The 27,559-nt window shown below is 47.4% G+C and overlaps 2 protein-coding genes across 2 annotated transcripts; one reads left to right on the forward strand and one right to left on the reverse strand.

The window, feature by feature from the left end:
* Positions 1-2,512: 2,512 nt before the first annotated feature.
* Positions 2,513-17,301, forward strand: GUITHDRAFT_132974 (hypothetical protein; the record flags this gene model as incomplete). The annotated part of the gene is made up of 8 exons (XM_005840144.1): positions 2,513-5,085; positions 5,581-6,340; positions 6,546-6,596; positions 6,785-6,850; positions 6,908-6,992; positions 7,042-7,124; positions 7,713-10,323; positions 10,376-17,301. 8 exons carry the CDS (start codon positions 2,513-2,515, stop codon positions 17,299-17,301), a joined length of 13,155 nt encoding a protein of 4,384 aa, XP_005840201.1.
* GUITHDRAFT_100931 (hypothetical protein) lies at positions 16,822-27,212 on the reverse strand (the record flags this gene model as incomplete). The annotated part of the gene is made up of 18 exons (XM_005840145.1): positions 16,822-16,867; positions 17,481-17,557; positions 17,608-17,685; positions 17,737-17,795; positions 17,839-17,977; positions 18,027-18,101; positions 18,702-18,784; positions 18,835-18,958; positions 19,009-19,095; positions 19,143-19,238; positions 19,293-19,379; positions 19,434-19,556; positions 19,600-19,722; positions 19,771-19,865; positions 19,914-20,018; positions 20,084-20,194; positions 20,236-20,311; positions 20,355-27,212. 18 exons carry the CDS (start codon positions 27,210-27,212, stop codon positions 16,822-16,824), a joined length of 8,442 nt encoding a protein of 2,813 aa, XP_005840202.1.
* Positions 27,213-27,559: the final 347 nt, after the last annotated feature.

The raw sequence follows: 27,559 nt of genomic DNA on the forward strand, positions 1-27,559 counted from the left end.
AAGCCAAAGCTTCCAATTCAAAATCCAAGGTCAAACTACCTCATACACAAACTACTACATAAGTTTCAATTTACAGAGTCCGAGCTCTTCACAGTTGGCAAATGACATCCAAATTCAAGCCGAGATTCCGAATAGAAACAACCCGATCTACACCACAACACAAACGCTCAGCCCCAGCAACGCAAGCTCCTTGGGAGTTCAGGACGGACAAAAGCCAGGATACATAGTAACCCCTATATTCGCAACAAGGTCTATCCAGCAGACCACGCCGGTGACCGGGGCGACAAACACGCTGACGGTGACGCTGGCAGCAAACTACGACCTGGCCGCAGGCTCCACCGTGACGATCCTCGGGCTCACGGGGTCGCAGACGGGCGACAGCAGCAGCCTGGCGGTGAGCTCTACGAGCGGAGTGCTGGGGACGAGCGGGGCGTGGGTACAGGCGAGCGGGACTCTGGTGCTTACCAGCTCGGGGGGAGGCATGGTGTCGGGAGCGTCGTACGAGGTGACGTTCAACCTCACCAACCCCTCGTCAAGCCAGTCGTCGCCGGGGGCGAACGTGAGCGGGGTCATCGAGTCCGGAGGGTCCGCGGTGGGGTCGATCAGCGGGGAGGTGATGGACACGAGGGGGTCTACCTCACTGTATGGGGTGTCGAGCGGGTACTTGCCGCTTGAGGTACTGCTGCCTAGCTTCAGCACGAGGTCTATCCAGCAGAGCACGCCGGTGACCGGGGCGACAAACACGCTGACGGTGACGCTGGCAGCACCAGGGTTATAATATTAACGCTAATAAATGACGATCCTCGGGCTCACGGGGTCGCAGACGGGCGACAGCAGCAGCCTGGCGGTGAGCTCTACGAGCGGAGTGCTGGGGACGAGCGGGGCGTGGGTACAGGCGAGCGGGACTCTGGTGCTTACCAGCTCGGGGGGAGGCATGGTGTCGGGAGCGTCGTACGAGGTGACGTTCAACCTCACCAACCCCTCGTCAAGCCAGTCGTCGCCGGGGGCGAACGTGAGCGGGGTCATCGAGTCCGGAGGGTCCGCGGTGGGGTCGATCAGCGGGGAGGTGATGGACACGAGGGGGTCTACCTCACTGTATGGGGTGTCGAGCGGGTACTTGCCGCTTGAGGTACTGCTGCCTAGCTTCAGCACGAGGTCTATCCAGCAGAGCACGCCGGTGACCGGGGCGACAAACACGCTGACGGTGATGCTGGCAGCAAACTACGATCTGGCCGCAGGCTCCACCGTGACGATCCTCGGGCTCACGGGGTCGCAGACGGGCGACAGCAGCAGCCTGGCGGTGAGCTCTACGAGCGGAGTGCTGGGGACGAGCGGGGCGTGGGTACAGGCGAGCGGGACTCTGGTGCTTACCAGCTCGGGGGGAGGCATGGTGTCGGGAGCGTCGTACGAGGTGACGTTCAACCTCACCAACCCCTCGTCAAGCCAGTCGTCGCCGGGGGCGAACGTGAGCGGGGTCATCGAGTCCGGAGGGTCCGCGGTGGGGTCGATCAGCGGGGAGGTGATGGACACGAGGGGGTCTACCTCACTGTATGGGGTGTCGAGCGGGTACTTGCCGCTTGAGGTACTGCTGCCTAGCTTCAGCACGAGGTCTATCCAGCAGAGCACTGCCATCTATAGTCACGTTTCCCACGCTGACGGTGACGTTGCAGCAAACTACGACCTGGCCGCAGGCTCCACCGTGACGATCCTCGGGCTCACGGGGTCGCAGACGGGCGACAGCAGCAGCCTGGCGGTGAGCTCTACGAGCGGAGTGCTGGGGACGAGCGGGGCGTGGGTACAGGCGAGCGGGACTCTGGTGCTTACCAGCTCGGGGGGAGGCATGGTGTCGGGAGCGTCGTACGAGGTGACGTTCAACCTCACCAACCCCTCGTCAAGCCAGTCGTCGCCGGGGGCGAACGTGAGCGGGGTCATCGAGTCCGGAGGGTCCGCGGTGGGGTCGATCAGCGGGGAGGTGATGGACACGAGGGGGTCTACCTCACTGTATGGGGTGTCGAGCGGGTACTTGCCGCTTGAGGTACTGCTGCCTAGCTTCAGCACGAGGTCTATCCAGCAGAGCACGCCGGTGACCGGGGCGACAAACACGCTGACGGTGACGCTGGCAGCAAACTACGATCTGGCCGCAGGCTCCACCGTGACGATCCTCGGGCTCACGGGGTCGCAGACGGGCGACAGCAGCAGCCTGGCGGTGAGCTCATCTTCGATTTATTTCAGTTCCACTGGTGAATGGAATTCCTACTCTGGGAAGCTTGTTATTTCCTTGGTTTCATTGATTTCTTCGAACTCCAATGTTTCTTTCTCGTTTCAGTTGTTGAATCCTGCTTTCGATCACTCTGCAGATAATGTTTCTTTGTCGGGTACTTCGCTATTGAACGGAAGTTTGATTTGCACCTTCGATGTTCGATCATTTGAGTTCAACTATAACTTTTATCTTGGCTTGCAATATGGTTACCTTCCTTTCTTTGTCATCACCCCCACGTTTGAGACTGTGGTGATGGTTCAGAGGTCTCCGTTTGTTGATTCAATCAATGTAGTGACAGTGTCGATCCGAGCGAACATACAAATCCCTGCTGGCTCCCAATTACAAATAAGTGGTCTCGACGGCGCTTACGCTGATTCCTCTTCCGCCCCCTTGTCTTACACAGCTGGATATCTCCCATACTCCAATGTTACCTATGCCCCGGTTGCCTCAAACTATACCGTGTCCTACAACTCTTCCAGTCTTGATTGCACCCTCTCGAACTGCTCCTGCACCGATGGTATACCTGCTGGCCCTGCCTCCTGCGGGTGTCAATGTGTTGCGGTGTGTTCGAGCGACATCTGCTCTTGCTCTCTCTCTGGGTCGCCGAGCGGTCCTGCACAGTGCGGCTGTCAGTGTGTGAGGCCCTCCTGCGGCAGCTGCAGCTGTGATGAGAACGGGAACCCTTCTGGGAATCCCCTTTGCCAGTGCGGGTGCATGGCGAACGCTACTACCGATGCAGTCGACTACTTTTCGAATGGCACAACGCAGTCATTCGGTCTGTTTACAGCGAGTGCCCTTACCTTGACTGTGGTGAAGAGTCTCTACGTCAACACCTTGTATTCTTTCAATTTCCAGTTCCATAACCCGTCTGCGCCGCAGTCAGCTCCCGCGGTGTACATATCGGTGAATGGGTCAATCACTTTTGGGTTGCAGCGGATCTACAATCAGAATCTCACGATATTTGGCGTGAGCAACGGAGGAAATGTACTGGAGATCATCCAGCCGAGCTTTGTACAAGCTCTGATGACACAAGCCACACCTGTAGCCGGAGTCTTGAACTCCTTGACTTTGACCTTGCAGATGAACTGCAACCTTCCTGCTGGCTCTGAAGTAACGATCTCTGGACTGTATGGCGCAAGCACAGAGAACTCTTCCCTGGCCATCTCATCAAGTCCGAGTCACTTCCAGCAAGTGGGGGTGTGGAGCCGAGCGAATGGTACTCTGGTGATGACAAGCGCAGGGGCATACTCACTTACTAGTTACACGATCATTTTCAACCTGACCAACGGGGGGATCGATCAGACATCGCCTTCGCAGTATGCAAGTGGATATGTTCAGCTAGGAATGTACGGCCAGTCTATGTTTGATTTGAACAAACTGCACGAGAGCATCCTTGGGGTGACGAATGGCTCCGATCCTTTACAACTGGTTACGCCAGTTTTTTCCTTTGGGTACATTTTCCAAAATTCTCCTTTGCCATCTGCCTCGAATTCTATGTTTGTTAGTTTCGAAACCAACGTCAACCTTGAAAGAGGCTCAATCATTACGCTGTCGAACCTCATTTATGCAAGCTTCGATAAAGCTTTCATTGAGATATACAACTCTACTTTTCAGCAGGATTTTCATTTTGTGGCGAATTCTACAGGGGGGTATGGCTCAGTCCAACCCGGACTGTACAACACCATTCTTTTGACAGTCGAGACTGCAATACTTTCATTTGAACAGATACACTTTTCATTCGATATCCGAAATCCCAGTATCTCATACCTTGACATCCATTCAAACGAATCTGCATGTGCGGATGCCTCGAGCTGTACGTGCAGCAGCTTGTGCGGATGCAACCAATATCAGAGTTTTGATGGGCTCTTGCAATTTGCTGACATTTTTCTCCACAATGATTTGATTTGCCTCTGGAAGATTAATCTTCCAATCCCCGGGTCGCTGAATGTATATGTTGACATCAGTTTTTTAAATTTGCAGTATTCCTCTATCACGCTTTCCACTCCATTTCTGATTGTATATCAGTGCTATGATGTATCTTGCAATCAAGCAGTTATTGTCAAGTCCATTGTGCAACTTACTCCTCACATATCATTTTCGATTAGCTCTCCAACTGGATTTGTCCAAATCAAGATGCCAGGAAATTTTTCGACAACTTTGTCACTGCAATACAATATTTCGATCTCATGGAACAGTACTCTACATCCTCCCGACATCTTTGTTGAAGCTCAAGGTACTCTAAATTCTTTCCCGCCCGGCGCTCCCTTCTTTCCCAGTGTTCTACTCAACACTTCGAATCAAAACGCCCTGGGAGTTAGAAATGGGTCCCAGGCACTTTACATCATTGTTCCAGAATTTGTTGTGCGGAACATTGGCCAAAGCAATCCTCTTGCTGGAGCTTCAAACAACATCACTCTGACACTTTCTACAAACTGTGATGTACCGTTTGGTTCAAATTTGACCATATCTGGATTGAAGAACACTTCAACTCCGGACAATTCTGCATTTCAAATAGTAGGTGGTCAATCGATCAATTCGCTTGGATCATGGATAGCAAATACTGGCACTGTCGCTATGTCTTTAAACAACACTGGGCTCACTTCTTATTCTATTTACACAATAAGTTTCTCTGTGCAGAATATTGACATTGCACAGGCAGGCCAGCAAATATTTGTACATGGGCAGATCGAGTCTGGGAAGTATGATTCATACTTCCTCATTGGAATTCCTGGTGTTGGAATTCCTAGCAGCCAATATACCGATCTTGGTCTGATGAATTCTTCTACTGAGCCTGTGCAAGGCGTGTATCAAGGGAGGAGCCCAATGTACGTTATCATCCCACGTTTCCTTACTGCCCTGCTGAGTCAGAGTAACCCTCTTACGTCTGCAGAAAATGTTCTATCAGCAACTCTCAAAGCAAATTGTGATATAACCTCGGGTTCGACAGTAACACTGGTTGGCCTGAATACCACACAAACTTTCGATTCAGCTAACTTTACACTGTTCTTTGATGAATCGACTGCAAATATTACGGGGTCGTGGATTCAGAGCCCTGGAATTCTTGAGATCAAATTCAATTCACTTCTTACATCCGATAACTATCTCTCCTTTTCATTCCATGTTCAGAATTCACAGACTTGGCAAATGTCTCCTTCGATTTCAGTATCTGCAACGATATTTTTTGGAGCTCATGATTCCTTCATTCATGTAGCGGACATCGAAAAGGACAATGCTACAGTATTGGAAATAGTAGGCGGAAGATTGCCTCTATTCATAATACCACCAGGTCTCAATTTGGACACAACTCTGACCTGCAGTAGGTACTTTTCTGGATTACTTGCAGACTATGGTCGAGGATACAGCGAACCATGTATCAGCCCTTTCTCATGGCCCTCACGAGTATATGATGGTGAGGAGGTCTTGTTAGACTACTCGAAGACAAGCTCGAAATGGTTCTCCTCCTTGGTCTCTCAGACGTGGCCATTCATCAATCAATCGAACAATCTTAGTCTGAGCATTGTTCCCAACTGCACCATAGCGAATGGCTCCTGGCTCGAGTTCAGCGGATTTTTGCAAACCCAAACTTTGACCAATCTCTCCTTTCCAATCGGCGGACTTCATGCATACCTATTTTCGGATGGGACATTTCCATCATCTGCCAGGTGGTTTCAAAACAATGGTACCCTGAAGATTCAATGCATCCAAGATCTCTTTGCCAATCAGAGTTATGAGATACATTTCACGGTAACCAACCCAAGTAATGGACAGACATCTCCCACAATTTCTGTTTCCGGGCAAATAGCTGCAGGCGCATACTTCTCTGCTTTTCAATTCCAAAATCTGTCTGCGAAGACGAGCTTGTCGTCTGTATTCTCCAATTGGTTTGGATATTCGCAAGCATATCCCATTGAACGCCCGCTTGAAATTGTAGAAATCTCTTCGAGCGCAAACATAACCCAATTCACGCCATTGACATTTGCTGATAACGTTTTGGGTGTATCATTTGTTTTCAATCTCCTTGCTTACTCCGCTCAGAATTCGCTTGGAGTGTGGACAGGCTCGTCTGCTTACGCGTTGACGGTTCGCTTTCCTTCGCAAAGTGTCAATACACTGACGACTTACACTACAATATCGATTATGGGTCTTACTGGGACTTTGACCCGAAGCAGTGTTTCAGGCCTCAGCATTTTACAAAGCCCATCCAATTCATGGACATCAACGTTGTTCGTTCAATCCTTCGGAGTATTTCTTTTGCAGACTACCTCTGGTTCTGTGTTCTTGACAGGTCGCACTTATCAAATATCTTTTTTGGTGCAGAATTCACAAGAACCCCAAGGTAAGAACTTCGAATGCGAAAGCGTTCAATTTCTAATTGTCTTCTCATCAGCTTCGCCTCAAATCAACATGTATGCCAATTTGAATTTCGGGACATTTGTTTCAAGTTCAAGATCCGTTCCAGTCAAATCCACAAACACAAGTCTGCAAGGCGTGCCATATGCTTCAGCGGCATTGTTTATCACACAGCCTTACATCAGCTTTAGCGCCATTGAACAAAGCGATCCTCTTGCTGGAGCCTTGAACAAGATATCGGTATGATGGCGCAAGCATATATGATACTTTAGTTCGTAATCCTATGTTTTTGCTTAGGTTAACATCTCGATGTCTTGTGACCTTGCGCCTGGATCTTCTCTCACAATTTCTGGAATCACTGGTTCAGCGACTTTGACAGTTGGTATTCTTCTATGACCTGACCCTGGCTCAGTCTGACTTTCATTGGACAGGATCTGGTTTTGAACTTGGGGGTCCCAATTCCTCTCTCTTTGTGGATTCTCAGAATCAAATCGGAAGAGCAGGGTGGGATCAGGTTACCGGCAGTCTCATTCTTCTTCTTGATCCTTACGGGAACACAGTAGCTTCCGAATCAGTTCTCAGAATCTTTTTCTATCTGACAAATTCACTCACACCTCAGATTTCACCTTCCATAGCTGTACGAGTGTTTATTCGTTCAGGGACGGTATCCGGCTTTTCCTTTACACACTTTTCCAGCATTCCTTCAACACAGCTCAATCCTGTGAATGTCTCTAAAATAGGTATCCTTGCGGGATCTCTGCCAGTGTACATTGTTGCAGCCACTACTGTTCTATCTCAGATTGTTCAGAGCAACCCGCTTGCAAACGCTGACAACACGCTGTCGGTCACGCTCAGGACGAATTGTGACCTTCAAGCCGCCAGCACCATCACGATCTCAGGGCTTGTCAACAGTCAGTCAGCAGATAGCGCTTGCTTGTCCTTGTATGGACCTAGTGCCTCACTGCTGTCCAACGGTACCCAAGCCTCATGCGGCATCTGGAACCAAGCTCAAGGGTCTCTGCGGCTTACTCTACTCAACGGTACTCTCAACTCGGAGTCAATAATTTTCTCTTTCAGCCTCGTGAACCCTTCCTCAGCGCAGGCCCCTCCGGACATCTTTGTGTCAGGCTCGGTCGCAGGAGAAGGCAGCAGTGTTGCTCCCTTGTCGCAGGTGCTTATGACAACCTCCAACAGCAGCCGTCTCGGTGTGTCCCAGGGCGCTGGTGCTTTCAGGACGGTGCTCGCCTACTTCCAGGAGGCAGTGGTGGTACAGAGCAGCCCGCTTGCAAACGCTGACAACACGCTGTCGGTCACGCTCAGGACGAATTGTGACCTTCAAGCCGCCAGCACCATCACGATCTCAGGGCTTGTCAACAGTCAGTCAGCAGATAGCGCTTGCTTGTCCTTGTATGGACCTAGTGCCTCACTGCTGTCCAACGGTACCCAAGCCTCATGCGGCATCTGGAACCAAGCTCAAGGGTCTCTGCGGCTTACTCTACTCAACGGTACTCTCAACTCGGAGTCAATAATTTTCTCTTTCAGCCTCGTGAACCCTTCCTCAGCGCAGGCCCCTCCGGACATCTTTGTGTCAGGCTCGGTCGCAGGAGAAGGCAGCAGTGTTGCTCCCTTGTCGCAGGTGCTTATGACAACCTCCAACAGCAGCCGTCTCGGTGTGTCCCAGGGCGCTGGTGCTTTCAGGACGGTGCTCGCCTACTTCCAGGAGGCAGTGGTGGTACAGAGCAGCCCGCTTGCAAACGCTGACAACACGCTGTCGGTCACGCTCAGGACGAATTGTGACCTTCAAGCCGCCAGCACCATCACGATCTCAGGGCTTGTCAACAGTCAGTCAGCAGATAGCGCTTGCTTGTCCTTGTATGGACCTAGTGCCTCACTGCTGTCCAACGGTACCCAAGCCTCATGCGGCATCTGGAACCAAGCTCAAGGGTCTCTGCGGCTTACTCTACTCAACGGTACTCTCAACTCGGAGTCAATAATTTTCTCTTTCAGCCTCGTGAACCCTTCCTCAGCGCAGGCCCCTCCGGACATCTTTGTGTCAGGCTCGGTCGCAGGAGAAGGGATTTATGTGGCTCTCATCAAGACTTCGCTTCTTCTGCCGTCAAATTTCTCGCTTTCTGGATTGAATGAGAATCAAGCTCCCTTCTTCATCTTGATTGTGAGATTGAAAAACCTGAGCGCATTTCAAGAGAATCCTTTTGTGGGGCGATTGAATACATTTCATTTTTCTTTTGAGCCCAGCCTTCCATTGCTAGAGAACACGTCTCTGAAGATTACCGGGATGAATTTAGGATCTTTGAAGAGTGAATCGTCTTCTAACTTGACGATCTCTGCTTTCAATAGCACGAATGCTGTCGCTCAAGTTACAGCACTTTACAGCCAAGCTGATTCAACCATTTCGTGGGAACTTGTCGAGACATGGTATGTGGATTTGTACCATTTTACCTTTCAAGCCTACAATCCAAATTCTCCTCAACAATCGCCTAACATTAGTATGTGCGTGAAAAACGTTGTTTTTGTATGTTACAGCGTCACCAAGAAACTAAATGATGTTTTGGGTGTGACAACTGGTGCTCAGCCTCTGTATGTCGTTCAACCATTTCAAGTTCGGCAAATTTATGGGTCAAGCAATTTAGCCGGAGGGCTCAATAATATCAGCGTTATGCTTCAAACCAAGATCAACTTTGCAGTACAGGACTCAATCTACATCTCCGGACTTTATGGAGCTGGAATTGTCACCACTGAAACGATTCCGATCTTCGATGAGGCAAACTCTGGCTCGACTTCTGCATTCGGAAACAGTGCTGTCTATGATGGAACCACAGGCACACTTCGACTTATTGTCAACCATCTTATGGATGGAAATCATCTGTACTCCTTCTATTTTCAATTGAAAAATCCGTTATTTCTTCAACAAACTCATTTGACAATCTATGCTGTGTCAAGTGTAGCCAACGTTTCATCACTGACAATGAGTTTTTCCAACGCAACTGCACCTTTATCTGTCTATGGCATACCGACATTCCATTCTCTTTCATTTGGAAATCCGAGAGCTGGTGCAAAGAGCAATATCACGATGGAGTTTACAGTTGGAATCGAAATTGAATATGGATCATACATTTATTTCTCACTTCCATTCACAGCAAACCAGCATGTGTATTATCCAGTGTACATCAAAGCTAATGCCAATAGCCTTAATGTTACTGAGATTCTCTGGATCTCAGAGTCATCAAAAAGTTATCTAAGATTTGAATTAGGTCTGAATACTCCGTTCCCTTCCTCTGTAACACAATCGATTACACTGGAGTCGAACTTTTGGATCCCTGCATCCGGCATTCCCGCGAACAATTCTGATTTCAAGATGTTTATTTTCTCTCAGTCAACGACCCCGTTTCCTGTTTCAATCTCTCCATTCGTTGCACCTCTCTTCGAAGCGCTTTACGTCAATGCATTGTCTTTTGCCGTTCAGGCTTATGTCCCACAATTCAGCGAAAATCAATTGACTTTGAAATCTGTCACTGAAATCGCGTCCACTAGTGACGAAATCCAGCTGGTCACTGAGTATTTAGCTTGTTCGACTGCTGCGTCACTGCAATCGTTGGCAATAGATTCGAACTTGTCATTTCACTTGGATTCAAGTTCCATGTTGACCGGAAATTATAGACTTTGTTATAGGAATCGATTTCAAAACTCAACAGGTATTTCTACATTTTTTGTTGTGTCCATTTCTCAAGAATTTGTTTTTTCCAGATTTATTTACGGATACAGGACTTCTCGTATACATTCAAGGCATCATATCTAGTCTCTCCTTCTCCAACAGCACTTCTTTTGTTGAGGCCTTTGCTCCGAGAAATTCATTCACGGTAACCATCAACTCTGGTGCAGTTGTGAAAGTTGAAAATCATTTTGTGACGCTGGTGCATGCGAATTATACCTGCCAAGACACTCCTCTACTGGTCCAAGGCGCTCTTTTCCCAGGGTTTAGCGTTGTGTCCTCATCGCTCTCAGCATACTTCGACTGGAAAGGTTGCAGTCCTCAAGGCACCCCTAAGATTTTCTCCGGAGCATGCCCGATCGAAGGGTTCTACCGTCTTTGCTTTTCAAGTAACTCTATCTCTACGAATGAGACGGGAATTTCTGTTCGAATCACTCAAATGCAGTTGAGTCTGAAGCCTAATTCCTCCATCATCAGCAATGTCGATGGAAAATTTTTTCCACAGATTTCAATTCTTGTGGGAAGTAGCTTCCAGTCGTGTTGTTTTGATACCTTGGTATATGTCACTTTGATTAAGGATGGTCAAACAGATTTGGGGACTTTTTTGTATGGCAATTACAATTCAAACGAAGATGTCTTCAAGACTCTTTCATGCAACCAAATTTGTTTGTTTCCATCCATCAATGTACAGCATACTGGGGGCAACGGTTTCCAGCTTTTGTTCAGTACCCCTGGAGCTACTGTAATTTCCAATGAATTTTCAATTTATCCCAAGGGACTAGCAATTCTCACTGCAATACCTTCTCAATTGATAGTGCAGAGCAACCAGACTGTGTTGCTGCCTGATCCATTGGTCGTGTCAATGCAAGGCCTGCAGGAGAATATTAGCAGCTCAGGCAGTTTTGATGGGTTGCACTTGGTTGTAAAGCTTGTGACAGGACAAAATGGTACAGACTCGAATTCAAACAACTCACTGGCGGAAGTCATTTATCCGGATGATATGTTGCCCACATCAGCCAGAGTGAACGGTACCTTGATTCAGAACGGATTAGCGATCTTCAATGGAAGTTTGTCCTTGAAAATTCAGCATCAAGCGGGAAAATATTTTCGACTGCTCTTTCTAATCCGTGAATATCCCAACATTTCTGCCTTCTCAAACTCATTTTCTATTGTCCCTGCAAAACTCGGAATATCGATAGGTTCAAACTTTTCGAAAATTGCAGCGGACTCTTTGCTTTCGGTTGTAAAACTTGATGGCACAAGCAATGACACATTCAATGTCAATGGGCTGCCTTCAAGCCTGCATGTGAGCTTGTTGGATAGTGAAGATCAAACGATCCAACATGCGTCTTGCTCAGCTTGTGTCATTGCACGACTGATGAAATGTGATAATAGCACCCCCTTCTCGACGGCCAACGATTTCTCTGGAAGTTTGCCGCAGTGTCAAATATCCCTGACGGACTCTGAGCCTGATCAAGTTCTTGGAGCAGCTCAAGCCAAATGTGCTACCTCGAATTCTCAGAAAAATGCTTGTGTGAGCGCAAGTGAGAGCTCTGAACAGTTCCAATACACCTTGTCCAACTCATTAGGACACATCAATGGAACCGTCTCGAGTGTCTCTCAAGGTATTGCCAGTTTTTATGACCTCCAGGTCCATTTTGTTGTTGGCGCTGGCTATATCTTGCGCTTTGTTTTCAGTCCAACCACTGAAAGTGCGAATTCCTTTAATGTTAGGTCAAGCTTTGCAGCTGAATATGGCAACGTCCTCCTCCCTGATCCCAGATTCTCTCCAAATTCTAACTTCTTCATCAGACCATATAAGATGGTTATGATTCAACAACCGGGCGGTGACGGAGTCGATGTTGGATTGGAAGGTGGAGATGGTATACAAGGCACTCCTGATGGGGTAGGGAACAATCATGTCTTTCGTGTGCAACCAGCCGTGGCCATCAGTGGAGATGGGTACTTGTTCAGTGTCGCTTGGAACACTCACGGCTATACCCCTCTCGTTGCAGTGATTAAGGATTCCTCTTGTGGGGGAAGTTGCAGTTTGTTTGGGCTTGTACTATCTGGAAATGTGACTCCGGTTTCAACTTTCCACTCGCAGTATCGATCGATGCCTTCCTCGCAAGGCAACAGGACGGCTTATTTCGGCGGATTTCCAGCTGCGTCATCGACGGTGTCATTTGGTTTCAATCACGTGTGGTCGGTAACAGTCAATGATACGGCATTTGATTACAATATCAGTATTTCAGCTGTTGCCTTCACCTTTGTTGACCTTAAAATTGCTACCATGAACTCTATGCTTGGAGTGGAAAATGTTCAACTATCTTTTCTATGTGGTATCAACACCGAAGTTGTTTCCGCAGCAGACAACGGAAATGGAGGGCTTTTTACGATTGTTGATTCCACGTTCTTTGACATTTTCTCAAATCCTTATCCTCCAACCAATGTCAAGTTTGTAAATTATGATTCCAATTCATTCAGATTAGAGTTTGATCCGCCTGTAATTTTGAGACAAAATCCTTTGTCTGGATTTATTATCGAGGTTATTTTGTGCAATCAGTCTCAGCCTGGACTCTTGAATCTCCAGGATTTCAATGGATCTTGTCCCAAAGCAAAAGATGTATACTCAGAAGCATTTCCTCTGGCTACAGAGCTTGGCACCGACTATTTTGATGGCGGTGGATTTTCCATACAGGTTTTCATGTCATACGACAATGTATCAATAGGATCAAGGACTTCAATCAAGATCGATTTCATTCCAGATCGAAGCATTCATCCAGGAGACAAAATAAAGATAGATCTCGGCCTTTTTGGATCTCTCAATGACAATGTATCTGCTCAATTTGAGGTCTCCAGCGAGGGGTCAGGCTTATTTGTGACCGTTTTCAACCAAACGTCCTCAACAATGACCTTAACCGTCCCAGACTCGTTGTTGTTGGTCGAGTCGATTCCTGTCTCGTTGGTTGTTCCTTCCTTTGCAGGATTTGTGATTCCGGACGCAAACGTGTCGAGCTGGTATCCGCCCAGAAAAGTGGTGGGACAAGTGATAGGATCCCAGAATAGTGGAAGGTTTGATAACTGCAAAGGGAATGGGTGTGTTGCAGTATCTTCTTCTTTCCTGCCCATCCTGCAAGACTCCAACTCCATGGACTTGACTTGGTCGGGCCCGTTGCAGTATGGAGGTGTAGGGACTGTCTGCTCAGAATCAGTGGATTTGCTGGGGTCAGGTCAGTTCCCAACCAATGACATATGCTCAATTTTTGAAGCCTCCGCGCAACGAATTCCATCTGGAATTGTCGGAGATAGCGGTCAAAATGGTGCGCCTGTTGGAGATTATGGAGGTTCCTCGCACACCAACACTATATTTCAGACTAGCACCGCAGACTGCTTGAGCACGCAAAGACCAACAAAACTGTGTGCGCTGAGTGTCGGCATGGGACCGATGCAAACCATAGAAATACAGTACCAAAAATCGTCAAACCTATCAAACTCTTCACTTGTAGAGTTAAAATTGGTACCATCAGTCTCGCTTGGAACCACAGATACTCTCAAGGTTCCCCTTAATGGTCTCTTGGATGGCCAGATCTTGTTGGAAACGATCAACTTCGACGTGTATGTAGATGACCATTTGGTCGGATACTGGAAATCCTCATACAGTTCGGCTGGCGAGCTTATCATCAAAGTCAATGATAATGTCTTTGCTCATCAAAGTGTCGTCATGGTGACATACACATCCAGACTCATCTCGTCGCAGTCAACAAACATTTCCACAGTACTGCCCTGTTACCTCTCATTTGATTCGAATCGCACGACTCTTCTCTTCAAGGATGGATCAGTCGCAAGTAGCTTGACTCAGCGTTATGGCATTCCTGTTGCCGATTATTCACAGTCGGGTCAGCTCGATCTGCAATCAGGAAAGATTTATAAATTACGTGTAACTGCCTTCAATGGGCGGTTCAGAAGCAGTGCTGTTGAGGTTGACTCAAGTGCAAGAGCAATTAATATTCCAGCATCTCCAACAATATTTTCTTCGGTCAGTCAGGACACTTTGAATGTCTCCGTGAAATTTTCTTCTCAAATCCCATTGCAACCAACTCAAATCAGCATAAGCTTTTCTCCATCGTTTGATTTGCCTCCAGCATCTTGGATAAGTCTAAAGTTAAATCAATTCAAAAGCGCAGATGGAAGCGCCTTGTCCTTTTGTAATAGGAATGATTGTCTGCATAAACTTTACGCGGATATAAACTATACAACATTTAGCAACGAGATCAGCTCTGCAATTTTCAACTCCTTCTCCGAAGAATTGATTTTATTTACCAATCCCAACTTTTCTTTGTTATTTGGGTCTCAAATACAGGTTGTCATCTCTGATCAATCAGGAATTCTTTATCCAAGTTTCAACAATCTTGTCTTTGACGCTACAACATCCAGGTATCTTGTATTGGCTTCATTGTCTTCATTCAAGTTGCAGTGGGTTTCACAGTTTCCTTTTGCGGATACGCCCAGGAAGGGATTTCTGCTGCAAATGTCGTCAGATCAGTACTGGAGATATGACATCCAAACTGTTAGCATCCCAGATGACCTCAGCCAATTCCCTGGAGTTGGGAATAGTCTGTTCTGGCTAGATGCAGATTTGTCTTCAACTTCGACAATGTTGAAGACGACTTTGAATATTCCTGCATTGCTTGATAGATATGTCAGAATTGAGAGCGAAATAATGAGAATCAAGAACATTACTGTTGAGGGATGGGTTGTTGAACGTGGAGTGTTGAACACAAAAGCTGCAAATCACAGCTCTGTCCTGGGAGGTGGTACCTGTAGTTGCTTCACAAATGGGACTCACAGTGGAATCCCTGGGGCAGGTTACGATGCTTGTGTATGCCAAGCTGTGAAATTGATTCAAATATTGGCAACGGACTTTGAAAAACCATCGTCTGGTGTAGTCATTCAGAAAGGATGGGGATCAGGTTGCGATTTAAAGTCATCTTCTCTGAATTCTTGGTGCAATCCCCTTGGAAAGTCATTCACGGAAGACATCAGGACTTATCAAAGTGCCCAACTCCTCAGTGGCTTCACAAATCTGGTCACGTTCATCTCACCTTGCAGTGGGTCAGCACATTACGATCAGTGTGACCTTGGCTTGAGCGCATGCACGTGTCAAGCCCCTTTCGTTGGAAGCCTGGACTACTTGCAACTTCTTCGCAAGTATCAGGACATCAAGATAAATCCTTCCGGGTACCCACTAGACTATCCTTCCATTCAGATAGGAAATTTGATTTTTGCGGTCTCGTCTGCAGATCAGAATTATATTTTCCTGAATCAATCTGTATCAACTTATTTAAGTTACGTCAAAATTGATCAAGAGGTTATGCTGGTAAGTTCCATCTCATCGTCGATTTTCAATATTCAGATCGTAGCCCCTGGATCTGGTTGTTTGCAACCTAACGGGACCCTTGTCGTCTTGAATCAACAATCAAATGACTTCTTTGCGCAGTATTTCACAACTGCAGGTCAAATATCTTCAATTCACATAATTCACCCTGGGTATAACTTCAACACACGGCCAGATATAGGAACGTCCGACCCAAGTTGTTCGAGTTATGCTCTGAGGGCAGTATTGCTTAACAATGTATTGGAATGTAATAGAGGTCAGCTAGGCACCGTGGGTGCCGTACATGCAAACGGATCAAACGTCTTCTTCGTCTTCTCTGTGTTTCGCCAGTCTTTACAATATTTCTTTAGAATCGCAGCTTACAACAGTGCTGGCATCAGCAACTATCTTTACTTTGACTTCCAAGTCCTTTCAATTTCTCCCACAGTTTTAAGCACGACTGGAGGAATAATGTACATTGAAATGTTAGGTGGTGGATTCACTGCCACAGGGTTGACCATCTGGATTGGCTCTTTGGCTACTGCAAACAGTATTGATCTGTCAAAATCTAAAATGTGCAACAATGTTGTCACTTTGGACGACGCAGGAACTAAAGTCACTTGTACCTATCGCCCATGGGTTGGGAGAAAGCATTTGGTTATAGCAATTTATGAGAGTGGAATGATTTCACGAATATCAGCTGGTAAAAGTTCGATTTCGTTTCAGGCACCAGTTATAACACAAATAGTGCCATCATACGTTGAACCGTTTACTTCCCTTACTTTGACAGTGATTGGAAACAGCTTCGGTCCAAACGCTTCCGATGTTGCCGGAGCGCTGATTCTCAACGATGGAAGCTCATTGCCTTGCAACCCGATTACACTGGTTTCAAATTCTTTGCTGTACTGCAAAGTTTCAAGTAGCAGGAATGTGTCTCAAGATTCATACGTGCGACTCACAGTTGGATCTATCTGGAGTGGTGGCGGGCAAGTGACTGCCAAGTCACAAGCAGCCGGCCTGGCCATAATCGGCCCTCCTTCCCAACTGACCGTGAATTTACAACTTGACTTCAATGCAAGTGTGTCGAAATACGGTCTGGCAGTCTTAGTCAAGCAGCTTGAAGTTGAGTTTGCTCACTTGGTCGGGATACCTGTTACAAGAGTGAGAGTAGTTTCAATCAGACCCGGCAGCATAATCGTGACCTACGAGATATCATGGGGGTCACCAACGACGACGCTTGCTTCCCCAGCTGCTGTCATCCAACAGTTCATCAATATCCTTCAAAATCAGCCTCAGGCTGGAGGCAGCTTTTTGAATTCAGCAAATTCAAGCAATATCGTCACATCAGACCCTACTCTGTTGAATCAGTTAAGCAATGCAGCAGCATCCTCCCAGGTGACAACATATTTGCAGATATGTGCGATCAGCAATGTTATCCTCGACTATCAAGAGTGCTATCTTTGCTGCATATCAACATGTCCAGTCTCACCTTTGCCTGTTCCGTTTAAGAGCCTGAATAGAGAATTGAAGACGATTTGGTGTGAACAAAGGTGTTTTGAATTTTGTGGTGGATTTGTCACATGAGATCATGTCATTATGATTCTTTTATCATTTATTACACAACATCAAAAGTTGCGCTGTCTGCAGATTCCACCGACCAAGCAAAGCTTTCACAAGAAAAATTGATAATGTAACCTTGGAACGGGCCGGCTATCCCTAAATCAGTGAAAGTATACAACTTTGGAAGATTATTCTCGGCATACGATTGCACAACAGCAAACTTATTTCCAAAAATCATTCCATTTCTTGAACCGCTACCGATTTTGATCTCAGCAAGTACCTTGCAACATCAATCACCCTGCCCGCCTGACATTCATAAAGAACAAACACCTTTGCAGTTTGATGCGTTGGGATAGAGTTGTTATGCGAGTCAAGAAATACAACTTGGGGTTGAACGCTGAAAGCAACCTAAAATCGTTGACACGTTCAGCAATCTCGCTATAGTGCATGAGACATCACCCCAGATTTGATAACAAGATCATTCGACCAGATCACCTTGATCTTAGTCGGTCCTAAAACTGCAGGAGCATTCAGCAAGTCTCTGAAAGGGTTCCAAAGTACCTTCGAAGGTCTCGCTGTCTGCAGAGAAGAGGGACGGAGCCGTGAAACGGATCTTGTATGTCATTCTAGGCTGTGAAAAGACTATATCTGTGAAGACTGCTATCCCATTCCTTGTGATTGAACTCTTTGACGACAACTCCTAATCCAAGGCGATAAGATTACGTCAAGTCGTCCAGAGTCCCTTATACCATTATCTCAGAAGCCCCATAGCCGTCATAGATAATCGCCAGTTGAACGATGACATCGTTGGCTCGTTCAACGACCTGCGCATTGATGTCTGGTTAGTTCAGATCGCTTGCCACCCTTCTCTTACTCTCGCATCAGAATCATGTATGAAGACGATGGGGGGAGGATAAATTGCTTTGTCGATGAAAAAAGTTCCATTGGTAAATTGCAGGTAGAGCTTTTGCGCAATACTGGTGACAGAAAACCTCCTTGATTCTGCCATCTGCAAGTCTGCCGACGAAAATCGGAGGAAATAAAAATTTCCTGGGCTAGTCAAAAGGATTGATATTAGGTAGATGTAATAAAGTGGAAAATTGATTGTACGTGTTGATTTGAATTCGTGTGAACTCAGCCAGTCCGCTTTGAACTGATGCAACCAAAATGCTGGAGTTTGAAGCTTCTGACTAAGCAAAGATTACACATTCGTTGAAGAAAAATAACAATCAAGTAAAATTACTTTTTCGATCAGATTCGCGTTTTGCTTGAAAACTTCGACCTTGACTAGAGTATCTTTCCTTGGCCTTAAAAATTCAGAAGTGGCAGAATAACTTATGTTCCAAATTCGATTTCCCCCCTCGTCCACGACCTAATTCAAATAGCTGAATGAAATTAACGATCACTCGATAGAATCGAATTACCAGTACAGATGGCCTCGAGTAGATGTACTCTCCTGCCATCGCCCCGTAGGGTTCGATGAGAATAGCTAACCTTGACGGACGGCCTGATTGACAAGCTTTGAGCATCAAACTATCCCTTCACTTCCAAGCAGACCTGTGGTGATAATAACAGGCAAGGAATCGACAGACTTGAGGTTCAGACTTGAGAAGCGAATGGTGTAGTCTTGCCCTGCTCTATCGATGCGTAGCCCTGCAAAGGAAGCATGGCCATCTTTGACCTGAGAGATTTTCAATGTCTTTCAAGTGGTTGGTCGTGATGCATATTCACCTCTGCAGTCAAAACCTCGCCTGGCTGCTTCTCGCAAAGTTGGCCGTCAACATCGACTCGACAATCGGGTCTGCTGCTGTTGAAGAACTTTGACAAGATCATTCATACACAGGTACTTTTCAACGACATGATACCATGAGAAATGACGTTTTGCTTCCTTTGAGTAACTCAGCTCTTATGTGATCTGTCCAGTTTGCAACCACGTTGTAGCCGTCATCAACTACTTGAATCTGTTTATAGAGAGTATGACTCCATTTGAAAATCAATGATCCAATAACAGCAACCTCAGGCTGTTGAGAAAACGGATAGCCAGGTGAACCCAAATTGGGTTGAACGATGACAAGTAGAGCTTTTGCCAATCCAGTGATTACCTGCTCAGTATTATGCATCATCCCCGCTTGACCGAATTATTCACGCCGCAATACCGAGAAAGCTGTGGAGGACATTTGAAACCCAGCTCCGTTGGTAGTGAAAAAGTTGAAATAGAATGTTCCAACAGACATAACACGCAAATCCTTGAAAGACGCTTGCCCGTTGACGTACTCCACCTGCAGAAATCATGAGGATGAAACAGCAAGTAGCGGCAGCTACCATGAGATTCCCTGATAAGGCTGCGGTGACATCCTTGCCTTTGGAATCCGACAATGAAACATGGAAGTAAGATGATGATGAAATGACGTTGTTCCCTCCCTCGTCCACAATATGCAAGATTGGCTAACAATGTCACTATGAAAGGAGTTTGTTAAGTTGAAGTAGGTCTACCTGCTTGCATACTGTTGTTCCTGCAACAAATCCCTGGAGCGAGCAAGGCAGCGGTTCTTGCAGGAATTTTAAACCATATGGTATGCCAGGATAAACTGTTACAAATATGAGGAAAGATCTCGATGAATTCAAAGATTCGAAACCTGAAAAGATGTCGGAAACTGCTTCTTTCAATCCATCACAAGACCAAACAATCCGATAACAAGACCCAACAGTCCAGATTCTGACTTGGGAGAAGGTGGCGACACCTGCTACTGGTAAAGCTACATCGCAGAGTCAATCGTTTTTCTTTCCTCTTGCAAGATTGAAGTACCGATGTCTTGTGTCTCCATCAACGCTTGGTTGCTTGAGTTCAGATTGATTCTCACTGGGTATGAATTCCCGCTAAGAGTTTTGATAATATTTCCTCCGGCATCGGCGACACCTTCTTGCTGTCAACATCTTCACAACCTCCTCAATGTCCACCTGCAGCGCACGAGAACGTCTTGCCTGCCGCAACTGAAATCGGTTGAGAAGAAACGATGAGCTGAACAGCAGATCCCTGCCAGGCGTTCAGAGCAACAAGAGACACCTCAGAGTTTGACCTGTTGGACTGTGATGGCGACAACTGCAGGCAAGATCCCATCGGTGATGAAGACGATGGACCACAGGCCCGGGTTGTCGATGTGAAGGTCTGTGAACCTCACCGCACCTTGATCGAACTGTTGGACTGTCTGCCCCAGCAAGCCGTTGAGCTGAAGACTGATGCAAGTGCTGGCGCTGGTGCTGCAGCATTGAGGCATCGACCGGCAGATGTCGGGCATGAAGAGCGCTGCTGTCACTGTAGCTACCGAGGCTTCTTGTCGCTGATCCCGGATTCGATTGCCTCCTGCATCCACCACAATCACTGCCGGCTGAATTGACAAAGGCTCTCCAGTGCTCGCGGCTGCAGTGATCTGATAGAGATCAATGCGCGAGGGTGTGTTGATCAGGATGTATATCCACTGTGTCCTTTGAACTATCGAGCCATCACGTAGCCTGCAAAAAAACTGCAGTAAATGTCTTCCAACCTTGTCGATTCTCAAGTCCGTGTATGTTCCAATTCCCTTTTCAAGTAGAATTGAGGTTGTTCCATAGATCTTTGCATCCGCGTAGTCGTAACCTACGTATCCACAACAGCTTTGTGATGAAAGTATCGAGACATTGACAGGGATGGTGTTCTCCACGTCTACGATAACATCGTTGATGTCCATACTGGCAACCTTGGGCTGGATAGCAAAACTTGCATTGGCAAGATTTTCATTTGAGACGAGTTGCACTAAAGTCAGGCTACGGGCTCCAGCCGAGTCGGAAACATTGAAGTAGTCAGACTTGAGTTGTGCATCGTAATTGCTGGAGGCAAACAGAAGTTGTGCTTTCACCACACTCGAGGCAGAACTTACCGCCAAGTCTGTGAATGCAGCGACTCCTTTCAAGAAAGTTGCTGAGCTGGTGCCCACAAGTGTCACATCCGCAGCGGGTTGAGTTAAGAGCAACTGAGCCGTTACCCTCCCTTCATTCACCGGCACCAGGTTCCCTCCCGCGTCAACGGCCGTCAAGGACGGTTGGATGCGGAAGGGAGCGGAGGATCGGAACCCTTGAGCTGACTGCAGGAAGGCGAGGGAGCTTGGCTCTGAAGCAGCAGTCACTCTGAACACACCTGATTGTACAGGCTCAAGGAGAGGAGTCGAGAACAGCAGGGTAAATCCGTCTCCCGCAGCCTTGCAGTACAAGTCAGTGAACTGAGCATATCCATTGACAACCGAGATGTTCGAATTCCCATAGATCAGAAACTGTGACCGAGCTGTCCCTGCTTGTAGGAGCTTACACGACATCCAGGTTGAGACAGGAACGAGGTTATTATATGAATCTACAAGTGAAAGTCGAGGCTGAACTTTGAAGGAAATTCCCGATAGAATGTCATTCTGTGAAGGCATGGACTCTACAGAGATTCGATGTGGATCTGAAGGCAATACGGTGAAATTTGACGAGAGAGCGGAAATCGTCTCATTCAAAGTGAACATGATCCTGAATGTTTGTCCATTGTTTGTGTTGAGCAAAGACAAGTCCGTGAAGATCGCCAGTCCCTTCACAACAACCACTTGGGTTGTGCCCTGCAATACCGGACAGGACTCAGGAAGCTTGCATGTCAAGGAAGCATTGACAGAACAAGTTTGAAATGGACACCAAGAAGCTGTGAGATTGTTTGTGTCGATGACTCTGATGACTGGCTGCCTCACAAACGGTGCTCCTGCTCTCACATACCTCTCTACATTCATCTCCACAGAGAGATTGTAAGGAGCACCAGCCACGTCGAACTGATCTGAGAAGACGGAAACAATCTCATCATACGCCCATGAAGAGTCTAACAATCCCTTCTGAGTGGTGAAGGATAGCGAGACATGTTTCTCCTTCCCCATGATCACTATATCAGTGAACACAGCCACACCAGCCTCAGTAAGAACTGTTCGATTTGAAAGTGACAATGATACAAGTGTCGATCTCAGTGCGACTGTTATCGGAACTCCTGACAATGCTACCAGGTTTCCTCCTTTGTCTCGAATGGCCACGGCAGGACTCCTCTGCAGCCTTGCCATGGACATGATTCCGTCAGGTTGTCTGAGCATGCTAATGTCCCATGCGGTGGAGGGAGTGAGAGTCAACAGGTTTGAAGCGACGGAAATGGCCTCGTCCTCATCCACCGTGAAATTCAGTCGAAAACTTCCGGCGGTGTCAACTCGCAAGTCAGTAAAAGCTGCGTATCCGTCTTGAAAGCCAGCAGTCTCTTGCCCCTTGATCGAGATGCTTCTGGACGAGTGATCGATGGTCGCAGTCACTTTGACTTGCGCATCCACGCATAGATTCCCAAACTTGTCCTTCAATGCTACTCTAGGTTGAGTCCCTAGCGGCTCCCCTGGTGCAGGAGCAGCTGGCTGTTGGACAAGGAGGAGGGAGGAAGGGGCCGCAGGTTTCACAAGGAAATGATCTGAGTCAGCGGACGCGAGTGGAAAGCTACTGAATCGCAGGAACAAGCATTCCCCTGCTATCGTAAGTACCAGACGAGAGAAAAAGACAACTCCGCTCTGAGTGAAGTCAGCAAGAAGGTCGATGAGGTTGTCGTTCTCAGCGCTGATCACTGAAGCTGTCACCACGATCGAATCGCTCGACTCGATGAGGTTCGCAAACTTGTCCATGACGGCAACTTTCGGGGGAACTTGGCACTCAGCTCCCACTGAGCATCTTGCTGGCTGTTGCAGGACCTGCAACCGACTTGATTGACCGTATCGGATCTCGAAAGGTAGTGAAAGAGCCTCCATTGAAACCGACTGAGGTAACCCCATAGCGACGAACTTGATCAGAACGCACTTGCTCGCCTTGTACACTACAAGGTCTGTGAAGCGAAAGATGCCGTCCTGAGATGAAGGGAAGAAGCGACTGACTCCTTGAGTTTCATTGTTCTCATAGACAATCGCTTGCAGTAAGGCGTTGGTGCTGACGACCTTCCTTGCCTCGTCCAACATGGCGAGCTGGGGCTGTTGGACAAGGGCTACTCCTGCCTCGCCAGACAGTAGGAATGATGAGGGTTGAACGATGACCTCGAGGCTAGACGCGTCCATGGTGACGTCGAAGAAGTCGCTCGTAATCCCCAGCTCGAGCTCAACTGCCAAAAAGCTTAGCGCAAAGGTCCCGTTCTTGGAAAACATCAGATCTGAGAATTCGAGACTTCCGGCGAAGAAGGGAAACAGATTGGTTCTGGGGAGAACATCGGACGTGACGTCAACATTTGAAGATGAAAAGACTGTGACTCTCAAGTTTCCCGACGTTTGAATCTTATTCCCACCTGCGTCACTGACATCCACTATCGGCTGCTCTAGACATTTTTGTTGGGCTACGCATCGACCGATCATACGACGCAATAGGAGTTGTTGAGCATTTCCCTTGCGAATCTGAAAAGGTTTGGAGAAGGCAATGAGTACTTTGGAATTGTTAATTCCAAAAGCTATGACTAGGTTGTCAGCAGCAATGTTGATTTTGATGTTTGAAAACTTTGCAATGCCTTGAATAGATTTGGTAAGGTAAGGAAAATCTCCATCTGAGATACTGGTACCATTCATATACAGATTTGCAGAGACAGTTGTGTAGAAGTCGTCTTCAACGAGATTGTTGGCTGCATCCACAACTTGTAGAAGGGGTTGGGAGTTGAGAGGATAGCCGGCGACCCAGTCTAGCGGCTCTTGAACAAGGAGGAGGTTTGAAGCAAGACCGGGCGAGACAACCAACTGACCGACGTCAGACACGATCCACCCACATGTCACGCGGATGATGAAGTTACCAGCAGCTAGTGACGTGATGCGGAAGGAAGCTTTTCCGTTGACAGACACGTTGTCAAACCTGTTGACCTCCACTGCTTGTTCTCGAGACTGGCGGATGAGAACGGCACTGATTGCGTAACTTCCGGACGTGGCAACGACCCCGTACTGATCCAGCAGCTCGACAACAAGAGAAGGGGTCATCGTCTCATTGAAGGCAAGGCTTGTAGGATAAGTGAGGGGCCTTATCTCTACAGGCCCGTGGGACATCTGAAACCATCGGGAAGTGACGGATCGTATGGATTGTGTTGCACTCATAACGGAAAATCTCAGGGACATCTTGCAAGGCTGAGCTAGAGAAACATTCGAGTCCTCGAGACTTTGGGGATCAAAGAACCCCTTGTGCTGGGCCTCTATCATCAGACCTGAGAACTGTAGCCTTCCCATCGTTGTGTTCCGCAAGAGAAATCCAGTCGTCGTCGTCAAAGTCGGCACTGATCCAGCAAAGAAATTGATCCCTGATACTCTCGGCGCACTGCCCGAGCTGGTACCCAGCACTCGCACAATGACCTTTTGGACCGCCGGAGAGCCTGTGCCGATGGTGAAGATGGAAACGGCCGAAACGTTCGATTTCTGATCCATCAACGTAGGCGAGTTTGACAAGGTTGAAATGGCAACGGGGGCAGTACCATCGTTTGAAAGCAGTTGGACGCTCGTCAAAGTGATATCCCGACCGTTTGCCGTCAGCATGTACTTGATCATCACCTTTCGGATGTGATAAAGAGCCCCCAGATTGAACTTAAGGTCCCACGTCGAGAACAAGGCAGGCTCATAATACGTCAGATCGTTGTTGTCGACTAGAGGCTGGAATTCAAGGTTCTGGAGGATCCAAGAGATCTGCGGTTGTAGCCAGAAGTAGAAGGAAGTTCCATTGGTGATGAGCTCTGCAGTGATAGTAAAAATCTGATTGTCCACCACATTGTTGCCGGTATCGACAACGTGAACAATCGGCGGAACATCGAACTCCTTGGAGTATAGAAGTCCACTAGGCTCCTGGAAGAGGAGGAGCGATGAGGGATCTCCATACATCACCTCCAGCGTAAAGTTGAAGCCCAAGAGGTTTTGAGACGCAAAGATGAGGCGAAAATTACCGATTCTCTTGAACAACAAGTCTGTGAAGGAAGCAACTCCAGCGACGAAACTGATCCTGCTGTTTCCAAAGAGCAACGTATCTCCATCTCTCAAAGGATTGAAAGCTGACTGATTTAATATTTCTGCATACGCCACAACAGGAGGAGGCCATGATTTGTTCTGGTTGCCATATTTGTCCACTAAGATGAATGTCGGTTGAGGAGCCATTGCAATACCCGCCTTCGAGACCCGTGGTGGGATAAAGTTTGAAGGAGAAATCGCATATGCTGGACCAGGAAGAACGTTAAAAGTCCCCGTGAGGACAGTTGGAAGTGAGATATCTATTCCATCCAGGTTGAAAGCAAGAGTAAAGCGGAAGTAATACACGTAGTCTACCTCCATTAGTGACACTTCGTTGGAGGCAAGGCCATCATAATCGACTGTTGCGTTCTTGTTGCCTTCGAAAGGCGCTTCTGTGTGAGTTGTGAACTTGATTCTGAAGAGTGTTGCCTGGACAACAGCCGGACGGCGATCAAACCAACCGAACGGCTCATCATACCTAGCTGACAGTTGAATCAGGAGCTGAATGGGAATGCCAGCATACAAGGGGAAAGGCAAAGCTTTCACCATATTGATTCTGTACGGATTATATCCCAAGACCATTCGCATTTGTGCCGTCGCTAACGGGTATGACGTAAAAAGCATGTTTGCTGATCTATCAGCTGTGTATATTCCCAAGTTTGAGTTTTGAAACGCGGATGATCCCTGTATCAGTCGGAATCTCAAAACGTCTTGATAGATCTGAGTTAATGTCCCATTTGAGAACCACGATCCGAGCCTGCAAACATCTCTTGGAAAGCAAACTGCCGTAACTTCAAGGGCAGCATTCAGTACAAGATTTTGTCCAACATCTACTACATGTACTACAGGTTGAAGTTTGAATGGATAGCCAATCCTCAAACCTCTGGCTGGGCTCTTTATCACAATACTCTGAGGTTTGCCGTATGAAACATGGAACGTTTGAGAGGTAAGCCTTATGTCCTTCAATGTGCTTTGAGAAGGATAGAACGCTATTTCGACTTTCAAAAGATATGTCCCAATACGGTCAATGCGCAAGTCCGTGTAATAAAGGACTCCGCACCTTGTCTTTGCCATGAGATTCCCTTGCAAGGTGACAGATTCTGATTGGTTTCCTACCGATTCCAAATTAATGGCAACGTCAGCGATTCCCATGCTGGTCTTGCTGTTACTACCAGACAGGGAAATAGCTGGCTGAGGGACCAAAACGTCGCTCACAAAACCCATGCAAGGCATTTCCGCAATCGAAATGTTGTTACTTGACATGATTGTCTGGCCTTGCCCTGCCTTCGAATGTATCGTAGAATAGTTGGCACTGGATAACTCGCAGACTTCTAAAATTCTTGAGAAGACATCCAAGCAGAAATTACATCTTGAATCCTGACACTGCTGCAGTAAGTATGCCTGGTTGCGGCACATGCGGTAAACCGTATAATAGCCACTTGAGTCAGGGATACATTCTTGTTCCTTCTGATACAGTACAGAGATTGGCGTCGAAGAGCACGACTCACTCAAATTCTTTGCATCATTCAAGAAAGTCTTCCGTACGTAGAAGTTGGTGTCCGGTCTCGCGGTCCAAGTGGATTGGCAGCTAGCAGAAGAGAAGTACCCTTCCTGGGTAGGCGTACACGAACTGATGACAGTTTGCTCGGTTTCACATGACTTGCACGACTCGTTGCAGAATCGTCGTATCACCACTCCCTGCTGACATGTCTCGAGTAGCCATCTTGCCTCCCTCGACTGATAGCATCGAGAACGAAGGAAGGAGCTCATTCGTACGACACTGGCCATGGAGCAATCAGAGGAAGAGTGCACGAAGCTTGTGAAGCCAGAAGTAGTCATGTCTTCACTGCCTTCCAAGCACGTGACCAGGATCAGCATCAGCCATATCAACCTCCCCGCCATTGCCTTTACTCCCGCTCAATCGCCCTCGCCTTCTCTTTCCTGCCCAAGATCACAGGTTTCACAACGCACCCGGGTTTGACTTTTTGTTTTAAGCAGGAAAAGTTTTTTTTGGGCTGTAAAACACTTTGAGAGGCGGGTCAGATGATTCGAAAATGCCTTCCAGGGATGAAAGTTTCAACATGAAGATGATGCCGAATAGGAGAGGAGAGGAGAGGAGAGGAGAGGAGAGGAGAGGAGAGAGAGAGAGGAGAATTATTCCTTGCTGACCCTCCTATGCGCTGCAGATGGAAAACGTTTTGGCGTGCTGCGATTCTCGGTGCTGCGGTGGAAACTCAAATGCAAACAGC

This window comes from Guillardia theta (genome assembly GCF_000315625.1).
Source record: "Guillardia theta CCMP2712 unplaced genomic scaffold GUITHscaffold_6, whole genome shotgun sequence".
NCBI classification, from domain to species: Eukaryota; class Cryptophyceae; order Pyrenomonadales; family Geminigeraceae; genus Guillardia; species Guillardia theta.